The 26,856-nt window shown below is 36.4% G+C and overlaps 1 protein-coding gene across 2 annotated transcripts; it reads right to left on the bottom strand.

The window, feature by feature from the left end:
* Positions 1-111: 111 nt before the first annotated feature.
* On the bottom strand, positions 112-26,168 carry LOC127938628 (reticulon-1-A-like). Of its 2 annotated transcripts, XM_052535364.1 has the most exons (9): positions 25,762-26,168; positions 18,033-18,761; positions 16,520-17,320; positions 3,153-3,360; positions 2,946-3,084; positions 1,863-1,932; positions 1,691-1,737; positions 1,532-1,590; positions 112-1,016 (listed from the first exon to the last, which is right to left on the bottom strand). In XM_052535364.1, the coding sequence occupies exons 1-9, from the start codon at positions 25,970-25,972 to the stop codon at positions 974-976; spliced, it is 2,307 nt and encodes a 768-aa protein (XP_052391324.1). In that variant the 5' UTR covers positions 25,973-26,168; the 3' UTR covers positions 112-973. The 2 variants fall into 2 exon arrangements, with proteins under 2 accessions (XP_052391324.1, XP_052391325.1); XM_052535365.1 differs by lacking the exons at positions 16,520-17,320; positions 18,033-18,761; positions 25,762-26,168 and adding an exon at positions 11,529-11,729.
* Between the last annotated feature and the right edge of the window lie 688 nt (positions 26,169-26,856).

Genomic DNA, 26,856 nt, shown 5'->3' with positions numbered 1-26,856 from the left:
AAAAGATGCTATTAAATACTATTTACAAATTCAGAGTCATAGTATTTTCTAATGCCATTAGCGTCACTGGTTACGAAAACATTAAAATATGAAAGATGAGCCATGAAGAAGTACATTTAAGAACATTTATTTTCGCATTCAATATTGAGTACATCTTAAGTGCAAATAGTTAAGAGTCAATGGCTAGAAGAATGAACAACACTTAACAGTACAAAGATTGACAGATTCTACCTGGCAATCACTCACTGAAGCTTCCTTCTCCTCCCTCTCTTTTATTTTGTATCATTTTCAAAAAAAAAAAAAAAGATTAATGACAGCATCTAAAAACATTAATCTCTGTAGCGGACTCCTACGAAAAAGAAACGTACTGTACTGCTACTAGTGAGCTGACCATATCTAATTAGAACATTTCTAAATAGTTGCATTTGTGCCCAGATATCATGAATCTCATCAGATCCATGCGTCTAGCTGACAATGATGGTTATGTTAATCATGTTTACAGATATAGTGATGGAAGAGGAAAAGCCCCACCCAACGCACAAGACACAAAAAAGCTTTTTTTTCAAGAAGAGAGTGTCACTGGAGAGCAATAAAGCTGCAGAGATCTTTCACATACTAGAGTTTTGCCAACAAAGCACACAAACTTAAAATATAAAAAGAGAATTCATCAGCACTTAAGACTCTTGACTTCATGCACTTGATAAGCAACAAAAAAAAATTACTTCTACAATTCATTAAGTAGTTGTAATTCTGACTAGATCTTGATTTGAGAGAAAGCACACTTCGTTTTTTTTTTCTATAGTTACAAAGCGAGGATGGGACTTCTCCTGCACAGCTCAGCCTTTGTGCTAGACGTCACAATGTGTACAAAGTAGAACTATGTTCCAGTGATGTTGATTTGTGTCTGATGTGTGTTTGTACAAAGAGGAACCCTTCAGGTGCTCACAGCCTCCTCCAGATAGCCCTGTGGGGTCTATTCAGCCTTTCGTTTGGCCCCAGGAATCTTCTCCTGGATCCTGGATCCAAAACAAACATTCAGATTATTATAATAAATTATATTATATTATATTATTTTTATTTACCAAGGATGCATTAAATTGACCAAAAGGGACACTTAAAGACATTTATAATGTTACACAAAATTCTATTTCAAATTAATTCTATTCTTTGAATTTTCAATTTAGTAAAGAAGATTTGTTTGATTTGTTTTCACAAAAAAAAAAAAAACCATCTTTCACTACTGACAATGAAAAGAAACATTTCTTGAGCACCAAATCAGCATATTAGCATGATATTGGAATGATTAGATCATGTGACACTGATCATGTGATCAGTGATTCAAATGCAACTTTGCCATCACAGGAATTAATTACATTTTAAATTAAAATAGAAAACAGTTATTTTAAACTGCCATAATATAACTATATGGATCAAATAGATGCAGCCTTGGTGAGCATATGAGACTTGATTAAAAAACATATAGTATACTATATCATATTATATTATATTCTTAAAGAATATTCTTACTTACTTCCCTACCACAGAGTTGACTTGGGTTCTTATTAGGGCCATATACTGATCAATCTGTGCCTAGAGACAGAGAAAGATTAAAAAAGTGAGACATTGTAATCATAGTGCTTATGAATTATACACTATTCTGTAGTCATGGTAACAATGGTGCCACTCTGACCTGGTATTTCTCATAGACCACAGGCATCGAGAACATGGACACCACCGCTGAAGCACGATGTAAACAGGACAAGAGCACATAATCAGTAAATGCAGTACTATGGCATTCAAAAAGCATACTTTCATCTATATTGCAAATTGCAGGTGCATATGGAGCCGAAAAAGATGCTCACCCATAATAAAAAGAGTGAGTCCATTGAAGAGGGCTCCCACATAGGTCAGCAACCACATCAGCACTGCAAACTTGAGTCAAACAAACACAACTAACAGTTCATTGACACACATACTCAATGCAGGTATCATATGATTTATGATGCATTTATGTGCCAGTGCTGTGAAAAGCTGAACTGAAGCATTGTAGAAGTTCTTAAAGAGTGAAACTGCCCTAATATTCTGTATAATAATTACTGCTACCATGATTTATGTAGATCAGAGGTCACCGATTTGCAAACCATGATTAGATTTCTTTCTTGAAAAATGTTTGTTACTGATAACCTGAAAATGTACAATAAATATAGGTGAAATGCATACATACACTGAAGTTTAAATTTGGGGAAAGTAAGAGTTAAAAAAAAAGAAATTAATATAATATAATATTAAATGTAAATTAAATTTAAATTTAAATTTAAATTTGTGCATTTAGCAGACGCTTTTATCCAAAGCGACTTACAGTGCATTCAGGCTATACATTTTTTTACCTATCATGTGTTCCTGGGGAATCGAACCCCCAACCTTGCACTAGCTTGCTTGCTAATGCAACGCTCTACCAGTTGAGCTACAGGAACACTATATATATTAATATATATATTAATAGTGTTCCTGTAGCTCAGTTGGTAGAGCATTGCGCTATCAAGTGCAAGGTTGGGGGTTCGATTCCCCAGGAACACATGAAAGGTTAAAATTGATAGCCTGAATGCACTGTAAGTCGCTTTGGATAAAAGCGTCTGCTAAATGCATACATTTAATATAATTTAATATTTTTATTTAGCAAGGATACATTAAAATTGATGGTAAAGACAAAAAAAAACTAATCTTACCAACTGCAAACTCTTTTATGGTAGTGTACAGGCTGGAAAGTACTGTAAATACTTTGAAGTGTCCTTGCATTTATGTGAGAGCAAGCGGTTTAAATCCAGTTCAGGTCATTTCCTGATCACCTCCCATCTTTTCTATACTTTCCTATTAATTATCACTTTCAACAAAAATGTATAACTAAATATATCCCCCAATGTAGATTCAATTGAACAGAGGGTCACCTTCAGTGAGTCCACCAGATCCTGCACCAAAAACAGCCTGCGCAGTTCTCTCAGTGTGCTGTTGATACAGTACTGGGCGTTTTCTGCGTACTTCTGCATCTGATCATGGGACAGTGACATCTCCACCTCCAGATATGCTCTGCATCCATAATAAAACATTGTTAGTAATTCGTTGAAGGACACTGAGCACACACAGAGCAGGCTTACTTGAAGGGATGTCCCTCGTCTGTTTTCTGCACAGCCTGCAGCACAGACTTGTAAATTCTGAAGCTGATGGTGGCAGAGAGGGCGGCCAGAGCCAGATAGGCCACCACGCTGACCACACTGAACTGCGTCAGAGAGAAAAGCAGCAGCAGTAAACTGCCAAACACCAGCCCGCTCTGCTTCAGGTTCCGCCAGTACAGCAACTCCATCACTGGAGAGAAAGAGAGAGAGAAAGAAGTTCAGCTGGGGTCAGAATCACAGATGGGATGGGTGGCAGTTTACAGTATGCCATAAATCTGTTTGTCATTGATTGTTTTAGGATTCACAATTCAGCATCCACTGAATGGCATGACCTACAATGATTTAACAACCATTAAATCACCCTGCATTAGAGCTGAGTCAGAGATAACACAGTTAATAACGATTACACAAATAGACAGGAGTGCATTCAAAATCAGAATTAGACAGAAGGCCTATGTACAAATATGGGTACATTCCTGCTTCATAATATGCAGAAAGTAGTCAAATTAACAGAATGTCGGATTATGAGTATGACAGAACAGGCAAAAATATAGTACATGCTTCAGATTCTGAAGTGTAAACCATTGAATACTTTGTTATCCCGTGAGGCCATGGGAGCAGAGGTGATTATAGGGGTAGACCACCCAAAAAATGTATTTACCCTCCTGTCATTCTGATGTGACATTCTTTCTTCTGTAAAAAAAAATAAAAATAAAAAATGTAAAGATTGCTTAAACTTAATGTACACAAATCCACAAAAGCCACTGTCCATGCCTTTTCATCCCTGACTTTCTCTGCATGTCTTTAGTCAATCTTGACAACAGTTTACAAGCGGTTATTAGATCTGGCCCTAAGATTCACATTTCTGCTCGTCACTCTTCCAAATACTGGCCCTTTTTAAATATAAGTGCCTCTAAGTAAACTCAGTTTATTCATCATCTACTGTCAGAACGATGCATGTCTTTCCATGTCCCTCGATGTCTCTGTGGCCTTCTCACAAATTCTCGCAAACATTACATTCTGGCCAAGTGACAGCGTGGTGGCCATGACAACAGACTGAACCCAGGTGCACAAATCTGGCAGTGCATGGTGCCTCTGTGAAACTGTTGTATAATTTGATGTCCATCTTTAATCTCCCAGACCAAATGTGACAGTAATGCTATAATTGTGTCTGAAGCCTAATGTCTGCATGGCACTAATCATTTCATATTACACCAAATACGCCAAATTTTCAAAGCATCTCCTTTTGTATTTCGCAGAAGTTTGGAACAAAATCTTGGTGAATAAATGATGACAGAATATTAATTTTTTTGGTCACAGGGAGAGCGCATACAGTAAATGTGTTTTTTTTAGTGCTGTCAAAATTAGCGCGTTAACGCATTCGATTAATTTGAAATATTTAACGCGTTAAAATAAAATAACGCAATTAACGCGGTTGCAGTTTTTTTTATTTCCAGTTGTGGCCTATTTGTGTTCAACGTGCAAAGAAATATGGATAAGACCAAGGAAGGACTTTTAGACGGAAAGTTTCAGTATAAAACTCTGCCGGATTACTCTTCAGTCTGCCACAAGAAACATTACTCTTCAGTCTGCCACAAGAAACAGCAACATTAAAATCATGAACTCAAATGTCATTGTTTAAAAAAAAAAAAAAAAAACAATGACTGTAACAGTGCGTAAATCAGACCTTTCTGTAACGCTAACGTTAATAAGCTTAAACGAAAATAACGAAATAATTGTGTAGCGGAGTATTTTTTGTACACAGTGCCGCGAACTGTCAATCACTCCTGTGCGCGTGCATCACTGCCCTCCTCAGCTGCAGCAACTTGCGCTCTCTCTCTTCATCAAGCTTTAAAACAAAAAGGGGACAAAAAGATCATATTGTCTTTGTGCATAGGCTATAGATTAATTAGATAAATGAATATCTAAATTTGTGCCTTGCCGTCTACGGTATTTTTTTAGAACTTAGAAAAAAGATGTTGCAGCCAATGAGCAGCCAGCGGGGGCTGCAGGACGACTCAACCTCCGCAGACAGTTTTTAATGTTTATCAGACAATAAATACTCAAGATTTTGCTTTAGTATAACTCACAACGAGTTTCACACACCTTCTCCGGCCACGTTGAGTTGTTGACACTTAACAGTGGGAAAAGCGACACATGCGCTATTCACTTGTATAACTTAAGGGTGAATGGGTAATGTAGTTTCTGCTCTCGGTGGGATGAATTAGGAAGCTTGCATTGTGAAGGGCGCTCTGAAAATCGGCAGTGCAGGTAAAAGATTAAAACTCTATTAAAACAGATGTCCAAATGAGCGTACCGGTACGCTACAAGCACGTTCTGGGCGCACGGAGAGGTGGCGGTACACTCAAGAGCTATATTTGGAAGTGGCGGTACTGAGTACTGGTGCCTACAGGCCCACTTAAAGCACTGGCAATGACTATACTTTGGAATTTTTTTGCAGTCCACTTAGAATTCAACATGGAAATCATTTTTGTTTTTTATTGGCATTGATTGTTTTGAAATTCAAATGGTACTTACATGCCTGTGTTTTTATTTCTGTAATAAATATGGCTTTCAAGCCAACAGTTAATTTGGAGGATATTGATGGTTTATTGCAGGTTTGTTGTTTACATGAGAAAATCTGTTACAAGTTAAACAAAAATTCCAATAAACAATCATATTTTGAATTTAAATAGTTTCTTTGTCTTGAGTTTACATTAATTATTTACATTTTACATTTACATATCCAAAAAGTTTCAGTCTTTTAATTGCGATTAATCGCGATTAATCGCGATTAATTTTAAAAAAAATGTGCGATTAATTAGTTAATTTTTTTTAATCGATTGACAGCACTAGTTTTTTTTAATAGGTCTTAAAACAGTTTAAGCTAAACACAGTGATTTACAATGTGTGATTTAATTAATTTGTAATATCTAACTGACATGTCAATAAACAACAGGGGGCAAGGATTCTGTCATAGTCGTATAGCATCAGTCCACTGTTTTACCACACCCTTTCCAAAGCTCTTCCCTCTGGTCTTTGTTTTCCACCCAATTTAAGATGTTGCAACATCTCAAGAGATTACAAATTAAGCCGCGTATCTAGCTCATAATTATAACCCGATAGCGGCTTTTCACTCTAATCACACTTATCTGAGCTAAGTGGATCTTCAGGGTCTAGACAGAGTTCTGTGATCATTTCCTTGGATGGCTGCCTGTCGTACTCAACACCTGGGTGAGATTCTTTGCCTGCATTATAAAGGTGTGGTGAGGACACTCTTTTATGATTCATGTATAATTCATAGGCACTATAATTCTACAGCTCATTATAGCCAATGATAAATATTCAGTCATTTTCTATGTATCAGAGTGGAATAACAAACATATTTCCGTTTATTTTCAGGTGGAAACCAACACACAATAGGGTGCTCATTGCACCCACTCTTTCCCAGCAAACACTGACGCAACACGCTTGTTTATGGGGTCATTACGGTGAGCTTCGTACAAAATGTGTCGGCGTAAAGTTCTGAGCTCTGAGATGAAGGGAGCGCGGTCGCCACGGAAACAGGAGAGATGGGCGCAGTGGAGTGAGCAGTGATGCAGTTTCCATAGCAATGGAGCCCCCCTCCCCTCACTGAGCGCTGCCTGCCAGACAGAGTAATAAGGTGCTGATGAAATGATGGGGGAGGGGAACTGGGGTAACACTGCTACAGACACACATGCAAAGACCCCCTTGCTACAACACCCCACTGCTGACTACAACATGCTCCTCGTTAATGCAAGACCTTTGCTTTTTATCAAGCTAAAGGACAACAACCGCTAACAACCGTCCGGTCCTCGGGAGCAAGAATAGCTAAAAATAGCTATCACTGCGTGACTGCACTGCAAATCATATTCTTAATCGTTTTTGTCTTGTTTTCCAGTGTGTACTTGAGAAGTACAATTGTGTAAGATATTAAGACTTTAATATCTCTATTTCTTATCATTTCTTTTAGAATATATCCTGAATTCGGTTCATATTTTATTAATTTATTATTTTGCATTAAAGTTTTAACTGTAATTCAATGTAAGTAAATTTACAGTAAATTAAAATTGGCTTTTAATTTATATAAAATCAGGTTTATGCTCAAAACAAATCTTAGCATCTTACTATTATGCTTCTGAAGTAAATTTGTCTTATTTCAAGGATGTTTGGGTATTTTACAGGAAAAAAAAGATGAAAACTGATTATTATTATCATTATTATTTAATGAATCTAATTTACATTCATTCATAAATAGATTCAAGTTGTTTTAAGGATGCTTACATATTTGTGGTGCAAAACAAGACAAAAATACTGATTAAGAAAATTATTTTTAGTATTATGTAATGTGGTAAATAAATTTAATTAGTTAAGTAATACAAATAAATTAAGTATTTTTTACAGGAAATAAAAGACAATGATATGTTCTTTTTTTTCTTTTGCAGTGTATGGATAACTGTGACCCACATTGTGTTATCTCGTATATCTTATCACAAATAGAACTACACAACAGACCATGCTGTATATTCACAGACATAAACAAGGCATAAACAATCGGATTGTGTGTGTATCCTACAAGCCTGAATGCAGACTGTATAGTTCTTTTAGAGTCATGCTCCACTATAGACACAACCTGCTCTTGACATCAGTGGATCATACTCATAAAGCAAAGAGATCACTTTAGACAGCCTACGACTAACATTATTACACACTAGACACTAATCTGGATGACAACAATCTTGGCATGGGACACACAGCTCCATAAAGGCAGAAGGCAAGTAACATCTCTCTACTAGAAATAATGAAAGGTCACATTCTGTGACATCCCAAACAACCCCCAGATAAACATAAAAACGGGTCTGCAATGAAGAAAACAATATGGATGCCATATTCAAAATCCAGCAGTAATTAATGGCTGTGTTTAATCACTCCTCTAGACTGGTTCATCATACTGCCCTATATGGGCCAGCACAAGTCTAGGGCATACATGTATACTCTTAAAATTATAAAAATTTTAATAAGAAATATTAGGCAAACTTAGGGATGTAATATATATTCTTGTTTGAGCAACTGTTGACTAGCATGATAAAACTCTGCTGCATAGGGTCCGGTCCCAAATGGTGCCCTAAGCCTTATTGGCCACTTCTGAATCCACTTCATTGATGTCACGTTGCATAGATTATCGGGTAGTATAGAGCAAGCATCAAAAAAAGTGCACATCAAGGGCACAACAACAACATAAGTATATGTTAATATATATTATATATATATATATATATATATATATATATATATATATATATATACACACACACACACACACACTTGTATATACTATATATATTAATATATATAAACTTATGTTTATATAGCACTCACTATTCTAATTCTATTATTTAAAAAATAAATTCTAACTACATTTCTAATCTTTTTTCTACTTTCTTTTGATTTATTATGCCATTATGTGTGTGTGTGTGTGTGTGTGTATAAGACCTTGCTCTATTCTTTTTCTATTCTATCTGTTTTCTTTTTTATTTCTAATATTATTTAAAAAAGCCCATGCTATGTGTACTGTGTTAAGCTAACTGAGACTTTTTATAGCACTTGTATATCATTGCTCCTTTTGTTGTTTTTGATTGCTTCCACTGTCCTCATTTGTAAGTCGCTTTGGATAAAAGCGTCTGCTAAATAAATAAATGTAAATGTATATGTCATTTAGGATGTGGATATGATATTATGAACTGGTTTATTCAAAAATTAAAATGATGTTACATTTACTGGCTTTCATGTTGTTTTCAAACCTTTATCACTTTCTTCTGTAGAAAATAAAAAGATATTTTGATAAGAAAATATTTTTTTTTCACTAAAAAATGTGGACCCCACTGACATTCATTATAAGGTCAAAAACATTCTTCAAAATAAATTAAAAAAAAAAATATTTTTCACAGACAAAAGAAAGGTAAACGTGTTTGAAAACCACATGAGGGTGAGTAAAAGATGACAGAATTTTCATTATGAGTGAACTATGACCTTTAAGTACTGTTGCTAAGAGACAAAGTACCACACAAGTATATTGAACTTGATGAGCTTCTTTATTATTATGGGATTTACTATGATTTTTGTGAGGATATTCTGATCCACAGCAAGAATCACGAGAAACAACTGAAGAATCAACTCCTACCATCTTTCAGAAAATTAATAACCACATACTGTCATCTCACCAAGCAAATTGGGTTAAAAGGGGATGGATACTCAAAAATAGACCTTTGACCTACATAACACTGTCGTTGAGGTGACACCTTACAAAAATGGCTGCTAAATAGGATGTCCTGCAACATCCTGCTCTGATCACAATCTAAAAGCTGATATGGATCCAGGATCGGTAAGATCATATGACTCTGTGCTAAGCCTGGCTGTCAAACGCCTTTTAGATCCTCTACTGAATAACCGCTAGTATTTACCACATCTTGAACTCTAGGTTCAATATTTCCAGAGTAGGACTATTCTAAATCAGAGATCCAAAATTAGGACTATAAAGAATTTGTATGAGTTTGGGGATGTGAGCTGGATCATTCCATTCTTCCCAGTTTTTATTATTAAGAATGGCGCTATAACTTATAAACACCTTTGTCAGTGTGAAGTGATGAAATCGGTTTAATGATTTGTAATAGAAGAACTGGCAGAGATCATTTTGGCCTAGTACCAAATGGCTATCAAGACTAATTTGGCCACTCACGCCACAGTTCTGACTAAACCGCATACTGTGAAGAGAAACAGAAACTGCTGACTTAAGAAAAGCCAGCACCTGCGGTTTGACTTTACAGCATTGAATCAATACCTAGGGGACACAGATATTAGCAATCTTGAGCCAGCGGGCATGACTAAACGAAGAGATGGCAACAAAATACAACCCTGTGCTGACACAGGCACATCGTCATCCAGCAGTGCAACATATTTGGCATTTATGGCATTTGAAAAGCTAGAGGCCTTTGTTTTTATCATCTTCATATCTGTTTTCATTTTTGTAATGGCTGCGCCTACAGAGCACTTTACCAGAAACTGCACAGAGTCTTCTCCACTATTACCATGCAATAAATCCTAAATGAATCCTAACTGAAAGGGCTCAATGAATCTTAAGTCAGGTGTGTATTAATGACAAGAAGTAATTAAATGATACAATATATATTAATGACAATGGACAGACAGACATATAGACAGACAGATGATAGATAGATAGATAGATAGATAGATAGATAGATAGATAGATAGATAGATAGATAGACAGACATATAATTTATAAACTTGCTACATGATGTTTTATGAGTGAAGATGAATTAAAAATGAACAATAGTAAATTTATAAATTACTAACACTACCCTACATTAATAAAGGCTGTAAACATGTTTTCATTGTTAGTTCATGATACCTAATGTGTTAAAGAATCAAACCTTTTTAAGATATGAATAAAACAAAGACCAAATGCCATGAATATTTAAATACTCTCACACAAGGAAGCATAACATTCATTGAAATAGATCTATTTGTGTTTATAAGCCCTTGAACAGTCAGAGATGCTAAATGTTCAATATATAAATAGCCACTACCAGAAACCCTCCCTCTTAAATCGTTCTAGTTTTCTTCCTCCTGCATGAGTCCCTCTAATAAGATCTAGGCATCGGATTGATTAAAAGGACGGATGCACGGCTGTCTTCCAGTGGATAATAAATAAACTCACTCTGAAACAATACATATGTACCCACATCCATTTTTTCACAGAAAAAACTATTTTCAGGATAAACAGATAGCACTCTGAGCTCACTATACAATCAGGTAGCCACACCCCACACATCTCTCTTTCTTCTTTTCTTCTGTCGCTTTCTGTTCCCAATGAGGCCTGAAGGCTTTTATGATCAACACAAGCAAGCCAGACGTGAAGACACTTGAAAAGGCATTTGACAGCCCTTTATGGAACTATCCACATCCAAATGCGCATCTGACCTGAAAATGATGCAGTCATGCACATCAATGCCTATTAATTCTAATAAAACACACCCAGGGTCTATGAATTCAGGATGGACCCCCTAAGTACAACGAGGAGGGAGGAGAGGAAGGGCGTGCCCAGTGGTCTCAAATCCCCCCAGTCTGGTGCTCATACACGCATGATGGTGGTGACCTCGATTGACAGAAGAAAAAAAAATGCGGGTGTGTGTCTGAGCATCTTCCAGAATCCAGCAGCCTCAATAAATCAATCCCGGACATGCACATGCATCCTCTCCGTCCCACCACATTCAACCTCATCTTGCATCCCTTGTACCCCACGGACCCCCTTCCTCCTACCCTGGCACTTCCAGTTGCTCCAGAAACCTTCCTTCTTGGTCGAGTCTGCGGCTGCCATGGTGCTGGCCTGCATGCTAGGCTGGGTGAGGGGAAGGACTGCGAATCGCTATCTACTAATGCTACTGTTACAGCCTCTTCACTGCTTGTGCTCTATGTCGATTTCCCTTTTTGTCTTTCTCTCTCGCTCACCGGTTCACACCAGTGCATGAATGACCCATAGGAGGAGGAGACAGATAGGGGAGGGGAGGCAGGGATGAAGGAGAGGAGGACTTACAGAGGTGGTGACAGTGCTGCCCACTGGTGGAGCAATTGAGAACTGATTTTGTTAAAGGCAGACGTTTGGGGGAGGGGAAGCATCATGATTGACAACTTTAAAGGATGTTAAATAAAACACACACAGATTTGACATTTTTCGAGTCTGGCAGTCCATTCACTTTCATTGTTTGGAAAAGAGCAGCGTGGACATACGGCTAAACATCTCTTTTGGTGTTTTACATTAAAAAGTAAGCCATACAGGTTTGAAATGGCATGAGGCAAAATTTTATTTTTTCGAGTTAACTGTGTCTTTAAAAACCCTGCAGATAGACTCTAAAGTGGGAGGATGAAATATTTGTTTTCCTTTTTCATTTTAAATGGGAGACTAATCCTAACTAATCCTTTTGAGGAGGCTTAAATCTGGTGGTAAACATTGCTGCAGACTCAGTTTGCTCATTCAGTGCAAAGGCTCATTCTGTACTCGATGCATCATCTCTGACAAATTTCACTCTAGACTGCTATAAGAGTGAGTGTGAGTGTGTGTATATGTATGTGTGTGAGGAAGGAGACTCATGGGATATGCAGAATGACTCAGCGCTCTCGGTTAAAAGAAATGGGATGAGCTCAGAAGCAAGCAGACAGTCCTGTCCCATAGTCAGGGATGGACTGGACGTATGAAAGTCAATGGGACTTTTTCTGACCAGGCAAACCTGTGGGCACGCTGTCAAAACTAAATCTATGTAAAAAGAAAACATTATTAAATGTAAAGATATAAAGTTACAATTTCATCAGGCCTGCCCCATAAAAGTGTCATATATATAACACATACACTACAGTTCACTAAGGTTTTCCAAATTTTCCTATGCCACATCTCTGAATTTGGAATAAATTACATTGGAAATATACCAACACTTCTACACATTTTAATGATCTGCCCCACAACAATATGATAGTAGGTATTATATTATATACAAATTTTATATTCATTTTAATATTACCAATGTAATGTTAAAATCTTACACTACAATCTATCAGCTATAAATCGCCTAATCATAGTCTCTAATTCTAGTCATTGTGTGAAGACAGACTGTAATGAGACAATTCAGTGCTTAGAAATCCTCCACCATGATCCCATATATCATGTAAAAGATAACAGTAACCTCAACCAATCAATTTATCATGCAAAAGAAAAGGAAAGCACATGCAGGTGCACATCCAAATAATGGCAATTAGCATGTGTGTAATGTCTATGACTCAGCTTCCAGTGAATTCTTGACACATGAAATGCAAAGGGCCTTTAAAAGATAAATAATTGATAGAGAGTTGATAGAAGATTAATACAAACATTTTGATAGAAGCATAATAGAAACAAGAGCGCCATAAATGAATATATGTTTGTGTTTGCCATTCTAAATGTAATGATTAATGATGGGTTTACCTAAAAAATGTGGAATGACCTTGCTACAGGTTGAACGGTTAATTGACCCCCTCCAATAATTGTTTTTAGTGTGGGTACAGAACCCTATAATAAAACCGAATCCCACATTGCATAAAACTAATACAATGTTTGTTAAAGAATTTAAGGGAAACTGCTTTTTCATGAAAAAGCTGCAGAGGAAATTGGAACATTTATATTTTTCCAAAAGTCATGCATAAAATCAAGAAGTCTAAATAAAAAAAAAAATTCATCAAAGAATCTTGAAAATATATAGATATATTTGTAGGTGTACACAAAAAAATCAAGTAGAACAAAATTTCTGAAGAATCATGCAACAGCTAAGACTGGAGTAATTGCTGCTGAAAATTCAGCTTTGCCATTACAGAAATAAATTATATATATATATATATATATATATATATATATATATATATATATATATATATATATATTACGTTATATGTTGGATAGAAAATATTTTACTAAATTATTTTAATTTTTGATCATATGCAGCTTTGGTGAGTATAAGAGATTTCAAAAACATTAAAAGCATCTTACTAACCCCAAACGTGTAAGCAGTAGTAATAACACAATGAATTACCACAGGAACACATACAAACAAGAAAACACAGTTTTTGCCCTTCACAGCTCAGTCAGAAATCTCTAATTTATACAAATGCACACAAACTGATAATGCATGACAACCCCTGACAGCAAGACAAAGACAGCATGTGGTAAACTGAGCCCTCTGCTGGAAGAAAATTGCATTTTTCTTGATACCCATCTTCAGCATGTGTAAATACAAAAGCCATCTCATTTCTAGAGGATTCTGTGAGACACTGAGCTCAAGAAAGGAGGGACGGTGGGGGGGGGGGTGTATCCAGACAGACTGTGGCACCTTACCTAATTTAACAGAACGCCGCAGACACCCGCATAGATTGGTCAGCAAGCACCAACAGTAAAACCGATCTGTTTTTACAAACAGTTATCCGAGGTTCAAGGTTATAAAGAGAAATACATTGACTGAGAAGCACCATACAAAACAATGATTGTATTAGAAAAGGAATTGATTAAAAGACAAACATGATTTGAAATAAGACTTTCAAATTTTCAGTTACATTAATACTGAAAGAGGATTTAGAGCTATCTGCAGCCACTTGCCAAGAAGATATACATAAACTATATGTTTATCTGTTAAGAACGGAGTGGGCTATTTTATCTCACTATGATTTGTGCAATTCTTTGTCCTGCCATTTTGCAGTGTCACAAGAAGGCAGCACTCACTGGTCACAAATGCAGCAGACAGAAACTGACCTGAACCACAGGGGGATGCTTTGTTCTGAAATCTTCAAACAACAGTCCAGCCTGAAGCTAGAGCATTAATAAAAGAAGGCTACTGCCTTCAAAAGACACAAACAAATGACCTAGCCATCTACTAATACCAAATGCAGTCTAATTATTCATTTAGACAAAACTATCATTAATAATTGAAATTATTTAAGAAAGAATTTAAAAATTAATTAATTTAAAAAATAATAATAATTTAAAACTATATTCACACACACATATATATACACACATATATACGTATATGTGTGTGTGTGTGTGTGTGTGTCTCCTATGTGTGTCTCCTGCCTACCCTGTGTAACCCCCGGTTTTTTTCTGTTAAAGACTGTGTTTCCTGCAACTACTTCGTCTCTGCATTCATTGCTCCTACACAGTAGACATTCTTACAATATTTGTGTGTGTGTATATTGTAAAATTAAATGTTAAAGCATTTTTTTTTTTGTTAAAATACAGCAAAATAGTGATTAGGTCCATATAAACATAGTAACACGCTCATATAATATATAAATATATATATATATATATATATATATATATATATATATATATATATATATATATATATATATATATATATATATATATTTTTTTTTTTTTTTTTTTATCCTTTACTCACTATACTGTGATATGTTCCCATCACTGAAAGAATGAAAATGTTTTCCATAAATCATAGGGTTTTACAGTGCACAGACTGCTGTAGGCCAGCCAGATCTTCCATGGTTTTTCACAGTTTCACACATGATATTTCCACTGTTCTCTGCTCAATCCCGAAGACACAAACAACAGATGCAGGGAGCAGTCAGGTGTGAAATAAAATCTAAAACATTAGCCGTCCATCTAATGGCTCAGGGCATTGTGTGAAAAATGTGTCTTTTAAAATTTATATTTCATTTGCATGACCTTCTGGAGCTCTGGTAATGATTAGAAACGTCATCTAACAATGTGCTGTATTTCTCTGTTCCACTGCTGTTTGATGAGGAAGAAAAACAATGACAAATGTTTTGTATAAAACATAATTTGTATAAAGTCTCATTATCTAGATAAGTTAACTTCAAAGTGCATGCAAACACACTGATATCTAAAAGAAATTGTATTAAATTCCACATTACCAAATACCCTGCCTTTATATTTTATTAGGAAAATATTAGATGGAAGCTAGCCTGAGCATGCTCAGTACTGACGGATTCTCAAGAGACTGATGCATTGAAATGTTTTTCTTTTTTTCCTGCTGTTAAAGTCAAAGGGAGTTTCCAGGGTGATGCCAATGAGTCGGTTTTTATTTTAATTTCAGTGTATTTAAGCTTCTCATCTTACAGGGATAATTCACCTCACAATCTTCAGAACATCATATTTTATGTTTCGCCGAAAAAAAAGGATAGCAAACAGGTTTGTAATGACATGAGGGTAAGTAAATGATGACAGAATTTACATTTTTGGTTGAACTGTCCCTTTAAGATAAATATTTCCTGATAGTGAGACTTGAATTACTAAGAAAGAATGGTTCCTATTTAAGTACCAGTACTGGAGACGGTAATGTTTTATCTTGGTTCTTGGTTCTAAATAAATGCGACTTATAGTCCAGTGAGACTTATATATGTTTTTTTCCTCATCATGACATATTTTTGGACTGATGCGACTTATACTCAGGGGCAACTTATAGTCCATAAAAATAGGGTAGTTTTAAATTTGACAGTTTATATTTATATAACATTTATATAAAAGACCTAGATATTGTGATTGTAGTTTGGCATCATCTAGTATGTTCACACGTTAATCGGGCAACAACTGGCTCTGAAAGGTGATGATGATGTCTAATTAATGCTTCAAATTTTCGATTACGCACTGAGTCAGGCAGCTCAACAGTAACTGTGCTCAAATGGAGTAACTCAAGATAGTGACTGTAAGAACTTGTGTCTTGAAGTGATTATTAGCTTTTGGGGAACGTGTTTACCTTTCTCCCTGGTTAGACCCTGGAAGATGTTGGGTGGTGCAGTCGTTCCCTCAGAGCCCCTGCAGACTTGACTGGACCGTCTCCTTTCTTTCTGGTGCACCTCTCCAGCAGGATGCTCCACCTTCAGCTCCGCCAGGCCCGGGCTGAGGGTTGTGCTGCAGGGTTTGGGCTTCTCCTCCATGGTGGATGTCATCTCTTTAGGAGCACTGGTTGGGGCTGGAATGGTTGGAGGAGGTGCAGTGGGAGTCATGATTGGTTCTTTAGTTGGTGAAGTCGGGGTTGTGGTTTTTTTGGCTGGCTGTTGGGTCTCCTTGAGACCATTTGTGGAGTCGTGGGTCAATCTTTTGGGACTTTCCTCTCCACAGGACTCCAGAGCCAGTTCACTGTCCAGCTCTGCTTCACGTTCCTCCCTCAAGATGCTGTACTGCATTGCAGTGCTTAGGGCAAATGCAGGGGTAGATGATGGGATGGGTGCTGTGGAAGGTACTGTGGTAGATGAGGTTGTGCTGGGACTCTTATTGAAGCTCATGTAGCCAGTGCTGGGAGATCGTGGACTAGGCTCTTCAGACACCATCTCAATCTCAGAGTCGCCAGATTCGGTACTGCTACCCTCAACATCCTGGGGGGAAGGAGGCAAGGTGGGTTTTGGGGCAGAAGACTTCACCTCCACTTGGGAACTCTCCTGCTTGGAAGTAGGTTGAGAGGGTGTGATGGGAGATGTTTGAGTCTTGTCTTGGGTGAAGCTCATTATTTTAGTTTCACCAGGCTGGATGTTTGGATCCAAAGGAGAGTCAGACTCATCTTAAAAGAAAGAGAAGGAGAAATAAAGGACAAGGAGTAATGTAAGGTGTCTTGTGGCCATCAACTATGGGCACCTCTGACCTGGTTGATTTCTACAAGATTAACTCTGTCCAAACGCACTTTGGGCCTGGAATTAAATTACAACAATAAAATCTAAACATAAAAGTAATTTGAAAGTTGCAAAATAAATGATAAAGGCATAGAAAAAAAGCTTCCAAGACAGTTTTAATGTCACAAATAAAAAGGCTGCATTCTGTTTGTTTTAATTAAACTCCTTAATCCCCAAGACATAAAGAAGAACCTGAAGTTGAAAAATCATTAATTTATTGATTTTTCTGAACATTCACTTTCATTCACGCTACCTCAATGACTTAAAGTTGGTTTGTCTTGTCGTGGTTGAGCTTTTGAATGGTGCTCTAACATTTACTAAACTGATGTTTTACCCATTTCTGTCCTAACTTGAAATTTTCCAAAATGTTTGGAACTTGTTCTGCTGCTTTATCCACCAGATCTGTCTTTTTTATATCATAGATCTGCTCATTTTTCAGTCACTTTACATAAAAATGAAGCAAATAAATCCATTTAAATGTAAGGAAGTTCCCAGATTGACAAATACACCTACACGGGAGCAAAGGGTCAGCTAGCAGAGGAATTTTAAGTGGTGAAATGGATAAATTACAGTGAAGTGCTTGTGTGGGATGGTGATGCCCACCTGTAGGGGGTGTGGATGACTCAGGGCTTTCATCTTCAGGCTCTGAGAGGGTGACGGTTGGCACTCCCTCCAGCCCCAGACTCAGAATACTCTCCTTCTCCGACGCTGTTAACGTAGGGCTGTGCTGGACTGTGGTGGGCGATACAGATGTAGGTGAAATTTCTGTCAGGGTGATTTTTACTGGGCTCGAACTACTGCCGGTACATGGAGACCGATAGGGCTGGTAATCAGACAGCTCTTCATCAGATGGTTCCTCTACATATGGGAAGGTCTGAGAGTCCAGGATTGCAGCAGAGCCGATGTCTTCAATGTCCACTTCTACTGGGGATGGGCTCTTCTCCAGTTTAGTGTACTGGGTGGGCTCTGAGAGGCCGCTCATCCTCCACTCCTCAAAGGGGCGCTGTGAGCTACAGGAGTCCTCTTTACGACTGATGTCCATGTAGTTGTAGGAAGAGTCGAAAGTTTTCTCAGAGTCATGTATCTTGTGAGAGCTGTCAGTCTGGTCTGCACTGGGGTTTACATTGATGCCGGGATCTGAGGTCAACTGGGAATGGGATCCAGGGGTGAAGTCTTCCCTGCTGGATGTATTTTTGTCACCAGATCTGCCCAGGCTGCCAGAAAAGTAGGAGGTGTCTTCATGTGAGGCATAGGTTTGATTGGACAAGAGAGAGGTGTACAGGTCAACCCTGTCATCAGTGGATGACTTCTGGAAGATTAAATTTGACTTATCTGCATGAGAAAAGAGGAACATGAGCAAGAATTATAACTTATTTTAACATACTTAAAGTGACAATGTTTAAACAATGATTATTCTATAAAATTAGTGTTAATCTAGCCAAATCAAACAAAAAACCCTATTGTTTTACACCCTTTTCCAATATCACACTATGGAGCCCATAAAGGGACGTAGTGATGAAAAAAAAAAGATTGTATCAAAAACTAGTATAACACTCACAAAACTGTTGCGTTTCCAAGAAAAACTTAGCATTTGATCACAAAATGTTTCGCACTCTTTCGAATGCGATTATTTTTTTTTCGCAAACATTTTATGTTCGTACGCAAAACTTTTGCTTTCGTGTGCTTCACATATGCGTTCACTAGCAAAATCTTTGCATTCACATACCTGGAGAACTAATGGGTAAAAATGGAAACAAAAGCATAGTTTCTCTGGGAATTCAATATTTTTCGGATAGAAAAGCTTTTGCAAAAAGAATGCAAAATTTGTTGTTAAAATATTTTGAGAAGGAACACAAAAGCAATAAAACAAATGTTCTTCCCATCTCATATTTTTACATGACCATGTAAAGGGAGGTTTTTGTTGAGCTTAATTAATACTTAATTTAATTGTTGTCTTTTTATTTAAATGTCCCTCTTAAATGTATGTCATATTACTTGTCTCAAATACAGTGGATTTCATATTTTTATTTGTTTGCATATTTTTATAAGACATATGTTATGTCTCTACTAATATGATTATATATTACTGTACTGTGCTTTTGCCATTGTATTATATTGTTAAATAAATGCAGTATCCTAGAAGAGAGATGCACAGCAGAGCAGCAGTTTGATCTTATCTATAACGGCATGCTCTGTACGTCACAATGAATTCGACAGTGTGCATGTGTTGTTCAGTTTGAAATTCAGATGCTAGAAAGACAATAGCATATGTGTGTGTGTATGTGATTCAGGTGGTAATTTTTCTGAAGTGTCCTCAAGAGGGCTTTATTGGGGAATGGCAGTGACCGCTCTCTCATCACATTGGACACACCTCCTTGTCTCTCTGCCCTTCTCTCTATTACTGCAGCTATTTGTGGCAAATGACAGTTTTCCAGTTTAATGTTTATATGAAGGTCGACTGCAGTGGTGTCACAAAAGGGCTCGAGAAGCACAAACACACACACACTCACACAGGGATCGGAAAATGAGCAAACTATTGGTGACACCCGAGTATCTCCCTGCCTCAGCATACGAAACAAGAAAACGTGATAATTTCTGTAAAAACTGGAGCCTCTCCAATATGTTAATCTTTCCTTAAATGTGAAGTTTTATCTTGTAAATGTTAAAATACAGCATAAAATCTTTTTAAAAATCCCTATCGTATGTTTTATGCGCAGAGCCCAGGGTCAGAAATGATCCAGGCTTGAGGCAAAAATTCTACTAAAAGTGATAATTATTCCCCAGATATCTAAAATGTGTAAAAAAAAAAAAAAAGTCTAGTTTTTTTGTTGTTGTATATATTATTACCATATTTTTCTGACTAAAGTCGCACTGGACTATAAGTCGCATTTATTTAGAACCAAGAGAAAACATTACGGTCTACAGTCACGAGAGGGCACTCTACGCTGCTCAGTGTAGACTACAGGAGCACTGAGCAGCATAGAGCGCCCTCTGTGGCTGGATAAGGTAATGTTTTCTCTTGGTTCATTTCTCTTGGTTCATGTCAAATTAATTTTGATAAATAAGTCGCACCTGACTATTCTCTAAGTCGCAGGACCAACCAAAAAGTGTGACTTATATTCCGGAAAATACAGTATATATAATATTATTACTTAGAATATTCCATTCTAGCCTTTACTCAACTTGACTTAACTGCTATGTGAATAAGTGAATGGCTGAGAATGAGAGAGGTCAGGAGATGAATGGATGAGCAGGTAAGTGTGTATTATTTTGTTTTCAATATCTATCTTATTTCAGTTTGTTTAAATCCAATTGTTTTTTTTCTGAAAATGGCTTTCATTTCATTCAAAAGAAACTGCTGCCCAGACTTAAATAACATTAACAAACTACCTTCAAAGTTTAGTTTTATTTCAGTATTTCAGTTTTTAGCTCAAACTCCCAATTTTATTTTATACAATAATTAGTTTTTTTCACTTTCAGTATCAGGTGTGTTTCCCACCGCACCATAGATGCTTAACTGTGGATATTTGCATGAGTTGTTTAAATCGCCATACTAACATGACCCCACTCAATCTCTTTCTCTGTGCTGCCCTACATTCACTGGGCAAACAGACTCCACTGGGACTCTATTTTTAACCATCAGTAGCTAAGAAGTGTGAGGATCTATGAAAAAAGTGCAGATATAGAAGAGTCACTGACACTTCAAAAACAAAAACCACATCAACTCAAACCCTTCTTTATTACACTGCTAACTGATAACCTTGAGTACCTGCACCCATATAGTGGCGGACAATCCTGCATGTGCATCACTGTTTGCACCACACATTCTCCAGCCCACACCTCTCACTGTCAACAGTTAAGCAACGTGCGAGCTATGACTCAGCCTCTCAAAAACACAGCGATAACGATAGCGATAGTGAGAACTCATGGTGGCCTTAAGTGCTGATCTTTCATTTAGAGTCCATTACTACATTGTCTTTCACCTGAAAAAAAACAGTGCTTAGTGAAATATTATTACAACATAAAATTAACTGTTTTCGAATTTTCAACATAATTACTTCAAACTTCAGTGTCACACGATCCTTCAGAAATAATTCTAATATTCTGATTTACTGCTTGAAAACATTTCTTATTATCAATATTGAAAAAAGTTGTGCTGATTAATATTTTTATGGAAACTATTCTAATTTTTTCAGGATATTTTTTTTTATGTAAGTTCAAAAGACATCATTTATTCAAAATAGAAATCTTTTGTAATAATGTACAAGCCTTTATTCACATATAAATTCACATAATGAAAAATAAAGTCACCTTCCTGTTTTAAATATGTCAAAAAAAAGGAAAGAAAGCTGGATTCAAGCCATTGTAATTGGGTATATATTTACTAAGCCACACTGTAAAAAAATGTAATTGTAATTTAAAAAATTAAGGTGATAATTAAAAAATAGTGTGTATATTTTATGAGTGCTGCTTTATATGTTTTTGTGGGAAGGTTTGTCTTTTGAAAGCGTTTCTGTTGTGTTAAAATCATGGAATAAATAATTTTGGTGATTTTAATTGATTTATTCAGGTATAGATTGCATTAAAGAAACCAAGCTTTAAAAACTACTCAAAAATAGTATTGTAAGTTACCATATTTTTGTTCTCCATATTTCACAGTTTATACAGTGCAAGGGCAGAAAAACATACTACTTGAACAACTTAGATTTGCACAGCAAGCATTCAGTACAAAATATGGATGATGTGAAAACCACACCTGGGTCAGGTGTATTGTTAAGCCTTTCATAAAACAAGCTTTTGTTTTTGGTGTCAACAAACAGCTCAGAAGGCCACAGAAAATGAACAAAAACATTTAAAACATAACCCGTTGGTTACCGAATGAAATGAAAAAGACAGACAACATTTGTCTACTTATATTTCATTGTTGGCGCTGGCTCTGGAGCTCAGAGTAAAGCTCATTTCCTGGCAATGTGTTAGGTAAGAGTTAGGCATTAGCCATGGCGCTAACACTAATGCGCTAAAGCTAATCACTCCTCTGCTTAAACCTAAAGAACTTAGAGGAGAATTAGCAGGATCCACAGTATGAGTTAATCAATAGATCTAAGACCTACAAAACAGCAGACTTGTCACCATTGCACAGATGTAACATGCCTATTGTTGCATGTAGCTAATAGATTTACTAAGTAGAAGAAAGAAAGAAAAGTCAGCTAACGGGTCAATAAATAACGCTAAGAGCAAGGCTACTGACATTCTTCACAGGAAGACACTGATGAAGCAGCACTGCAACAGAAACAAGAGCATAATTATGTCCCAAAATGTCCTATTTATTTATTTTTCTTACAAAAAAATCTCTCTAAGCCACTAAGATGGGCTTTATTTTAAATATCCATCTCTGTTATGCCACCACCAGCATACATCTCTGCAGAACAATACATCTGACAGATAAGTTGAAGAGAAGCGCAGGATGCCACTGACAGGTTTGTGATTAGGACTTGGTACCAGCTTCAAGTCACTGCAGGCACTGTTTGAATGCACCAGATTTACTTCTTCATCAAAACAGATGCAGAAGGCGAGCCAGAAGCAGCTGTTGGAGGTACTTCTCTTGTACCTGAAAACCGACTGTTCCAGCATGCCAATGTCTGTTGTAGAAAAATCTAATCTGAAATTTGATAAATAAAGAGCATGGTAATGTTTGTGAACTAACTTATTATTTATGGAACAATGTATTAATTGTATATCATTTAATGCAAAATATAGCGAGATTCATTCATCACAACATTAGGTTTGTTTCTAGTATTTTTGTTAAAACTACATGTTAAAATGATCCCACAATGCTTGGTGAAAGATAAAAACAAAAGTAAAGAATACATATGAAAACTAGACAAACAATATTGTATTTAAACATGGTTGGGGACTCTTTTCTTTCTAGACTCAAGTACCATTTATTTATGATTTAAAATATTTAAAATCCTGGCAATGTTTTTTTCTTTCTTTCTTGTTTTAAGTATATTACAATGATTATATACACATTTTTCAAATGATATATAATGTGGTTTAATAACTTTATTATAAAATATCAGTATATTATAGAAAGCAGTTTCTGAACTATACAAGCATTTTTAATTCATGGCAGCAAGTGCTGAGTCAGGGCTAATGAGGTGAATGTGCTACTGCAAAGGGAAACTGATTCTTTTAATCTTGTTATGTTCCTTAGTACTTTTTGATGCCTATGAGATATTCTGCAACCAACAACACTTTCTGTATGTGTAAAGAAGAAAGTAAACTTGCGTTCCAGAGTCCCTAAAGAATCACGCTTCACTGAAGCGAAGACACTGTATACACCGTATACAACTAAAAAGGCTTTCTGATAAAATGCTTTACTAAAGACAACACAGTGGGGTCTTTCCAGCACCCAACCTATACATGATATATAATTATTTATTATATGCCTTAAATCAAACAGTGTTTCCAGAAAGCCAAGGGACGTGCACAATGTTTGTAGAGAAATATATTATATGAGGAAACTATCAGATGTAGCTAAACTCCAACCTAAAATGGTCTTATTAAAAGTCAAAGGAGTAATGGAGTTACTACTATGTGATCTCTCCTAAATAAATTCATGTTAATATCAACATTAAAAATGAGTTTATCAGTGTGCTGTAAATGTGATCCAATAACTGGTTATTAAAATGCCAAATATCACATCCTCTCTGAGTCAGTATTGTGGTTCAGTAAACATTGGAGTATAGGCTGTCAATCAGCTAATGAGAGATTCAGTCTGATAAGAGGATTTTACTCTGAATTTCATTCGCTTGCCAACGTCAGCCTGGTGATTAAGACACCCACAAAACTTCTACAAATTTTCTCTGACTTATGATGCACCTTTAAACTTACCAAGTTATTAATTTGAGCTAATTTATAAGTGCTTTAGTGTTAACAGGCATCAGAGTGGTCACAAGAAACATCACTGAACCTCACGTTCAGCAGTCCTGAATCTGCACAAGAAGTCTTATATTAAAAAAGGTTTTGAAAATGTTCCAAATGTTTTTCCCCTCAACACCTAATACCATTTCAACATTCGCTCATAGTTAGGTTATTTGTTTGTTACTCAATGATAACCTCTCTTTCTTATTGATATGTGTAAGACTATTATATAATATCGCTCTCAATCACACGTTTATAGCATTAAGATTAATCAAAAACCAAAAAGCATACCGGTCTAAAGATGCAACTGAAAAAGAAAAGCCTTTTTCTAGTTTCATAACAAACATCTGAATGTTTAAGAGACATGCAAACATAAAAAAGCTTATTTTTGCATTTAGTATTACCATTACTTATCTCTTATATTTTTGTCTGGTTGTAAAAACTAATTTTGGACTGGTGCTTTATAGAAATCGAGCTACAATCTCATCCCACAAAGAGAAGAAAATGACTACTTGACGAAAGACTATAGTTTGAATGGCTCTGACGGTCCTTCATAGGGCTTCTATTCTACCTAGCAGCATAATGTCATAAAACTCAGAGTTTCGATCCAAGCCTGTGAGATGTTCAAATGGCAATGTCAAGTATTGATCCCTATGCAGTAAAAGACCTGTAAAGGTTACTGTAAAGTGTCTGGTCTGAAAAGCAGCTGAGGCACAACGAAACAATGACAACAAAGATAAATAAAGGGGAAAGAGAGTGAGTTATACAACAACATCTCACTAACACAGTAATATAGCACTTGTCGTTTTTTATGTTATGTTGTAATGTATAATTCTATAAACCATATTAAATTAAATCATTTTTTTTAGATAGCGTTTAAAGAAAGGTCTCAGATGTGAATATAAACTATAGATTTATGGAAAACAAATTAATTTTGTGATATTGGATGAATATAGTACTTACATCAATTATACTAATGTGAATATTTGGCACATAATTTTGGTGAATAAATGCATACATTTTATAAATATATAAATATAATACAATTTTTATTTACAAAAATAATTTATTTTTATCTTTTTTTTTATAAGAAGTGATCAGTGTTTATTATTTTATTAGAATATATATTTAGAAAATAACCTTTATGCCACCTCTAATAAGTCTGTGTAAACACTTTGTAAATAAAGACATGTATTTCCTTACTGTTACAACTGTACTAAATTTGAATTACATTTCTTACGATGTCCATCCCATATTTTTTTATTAAAAACTTCCTTTAGAGACAGGGCGACCCAGTAAGCCAGGGTTACTGCTGCCTGATGACGAGGCCCCGGTCCACAGAGAAGTTAAAGCGTCGAGGTATTTCAACGCATTGCATTTATGACGACATACATCAAAATCACCGTACCTGTGGAAGCAGTTTCCATGACAACAGGGAGCGGTTGACGCTCGCTGGAAAACTGTTTCTCTTCACTTGACTCGTCCTCCCAGTTCTTCATTTGCCGCTCCACTCCCAAATCGTCACGCCTGGTGGTGGAGGTGCTCCCAAAGCGGTCAATCTTCTCAAAATCGACCTCGTACCAGCTGCCCTCCGAATCTGCCTCCGGCTTCATAGACATGTTGAGCGTTGCGTCTGTGTGCGATGCTCTTCAGAGAGACGCGGGCACTGACAGAAGGAGAGCAGGCAAAGCACTGGTCAAGTCCTCGGATCAAACGCTTGGTAACTATCAGAAGTGTTTTGGGCACTAGCCGGGTGCTCCGGCAGAGGCGCACGCGGCTGAAAAGCGTTCGTTTAGTTTTGTGTTTCGACGCTGACGTCACCGTGTCTGGAGCTCACGCACGCAGTATTTAAACTCACAGAGCTGGAAGTGGGCATGCAATAAGACTGTCGGCACCTGATTACAAATGAAGATGGGAATGTTTAGAATCGTTTGAGGGGAATAAACTCACTCTTTGGATTGAATCGAGATTCAATTTAAAATTAATTTCAGCACAAAGTTGGCTAGCTAACACAGCGCGACACCTAGTCTATTGTATAATTCACTAAAGGTGGATCTCAGCATTGTCCTGAAAGTTACTCTCGACTCTAGTGCGTGGTCATGGGTCGTTTTCGTTTTTAAGGAAATAGTGTCATCTTGTGGTTTCAGAGGTAATTACAGCAGGGGCTGTAGACATGTCAGGTTAAAAAATATTATAGGTTGTATCCTATAAAACCGAGTTCTACAGTGCTTAATTAAATAAATCACATGGATACTTACAATACCGAAGTTCTTTATATTTACTCTTTTATTTAGTTTATGACTTTCATCTAGTTGCTTAGTCCACAGACTGCATGCACTAATCCATAAGTTGTCTGTTCATACATGATATATTGATGTTGCATTTCATTTACTGTGCAAATATAAGTGAAAGGCAATTCAATTAGAAGAAAAACTTAAAAAAAAAAAAAAAACAATTTCTGCCTAATTCCAAAGTTATCATATATATTTTGAAATTAGAAAAC

The sequence above is a fragment of the Carassius gibelio genome, chromosome A20 (genome assembly GCF_023724105.1).
Source record: "Carassius gibelio isolate Cgi1373 ecotype wild population from Czech Republic chromosome A20, carGib1.2-hapl.c, whole genome shotgun sequence".
In the NCBI taxonomy this organism is placed as follows: domain Eukaryota; kingdom Metazoa; phylum Chordata; class Actinopteri; order Cypriniformes; family Cyprinidae; genus Carassius; species Carassius gibelio.
Note: the sequence above shows the minus strand (reverse complement) of the source record. Positions and strands in the feature narration are given on the sequence as shown.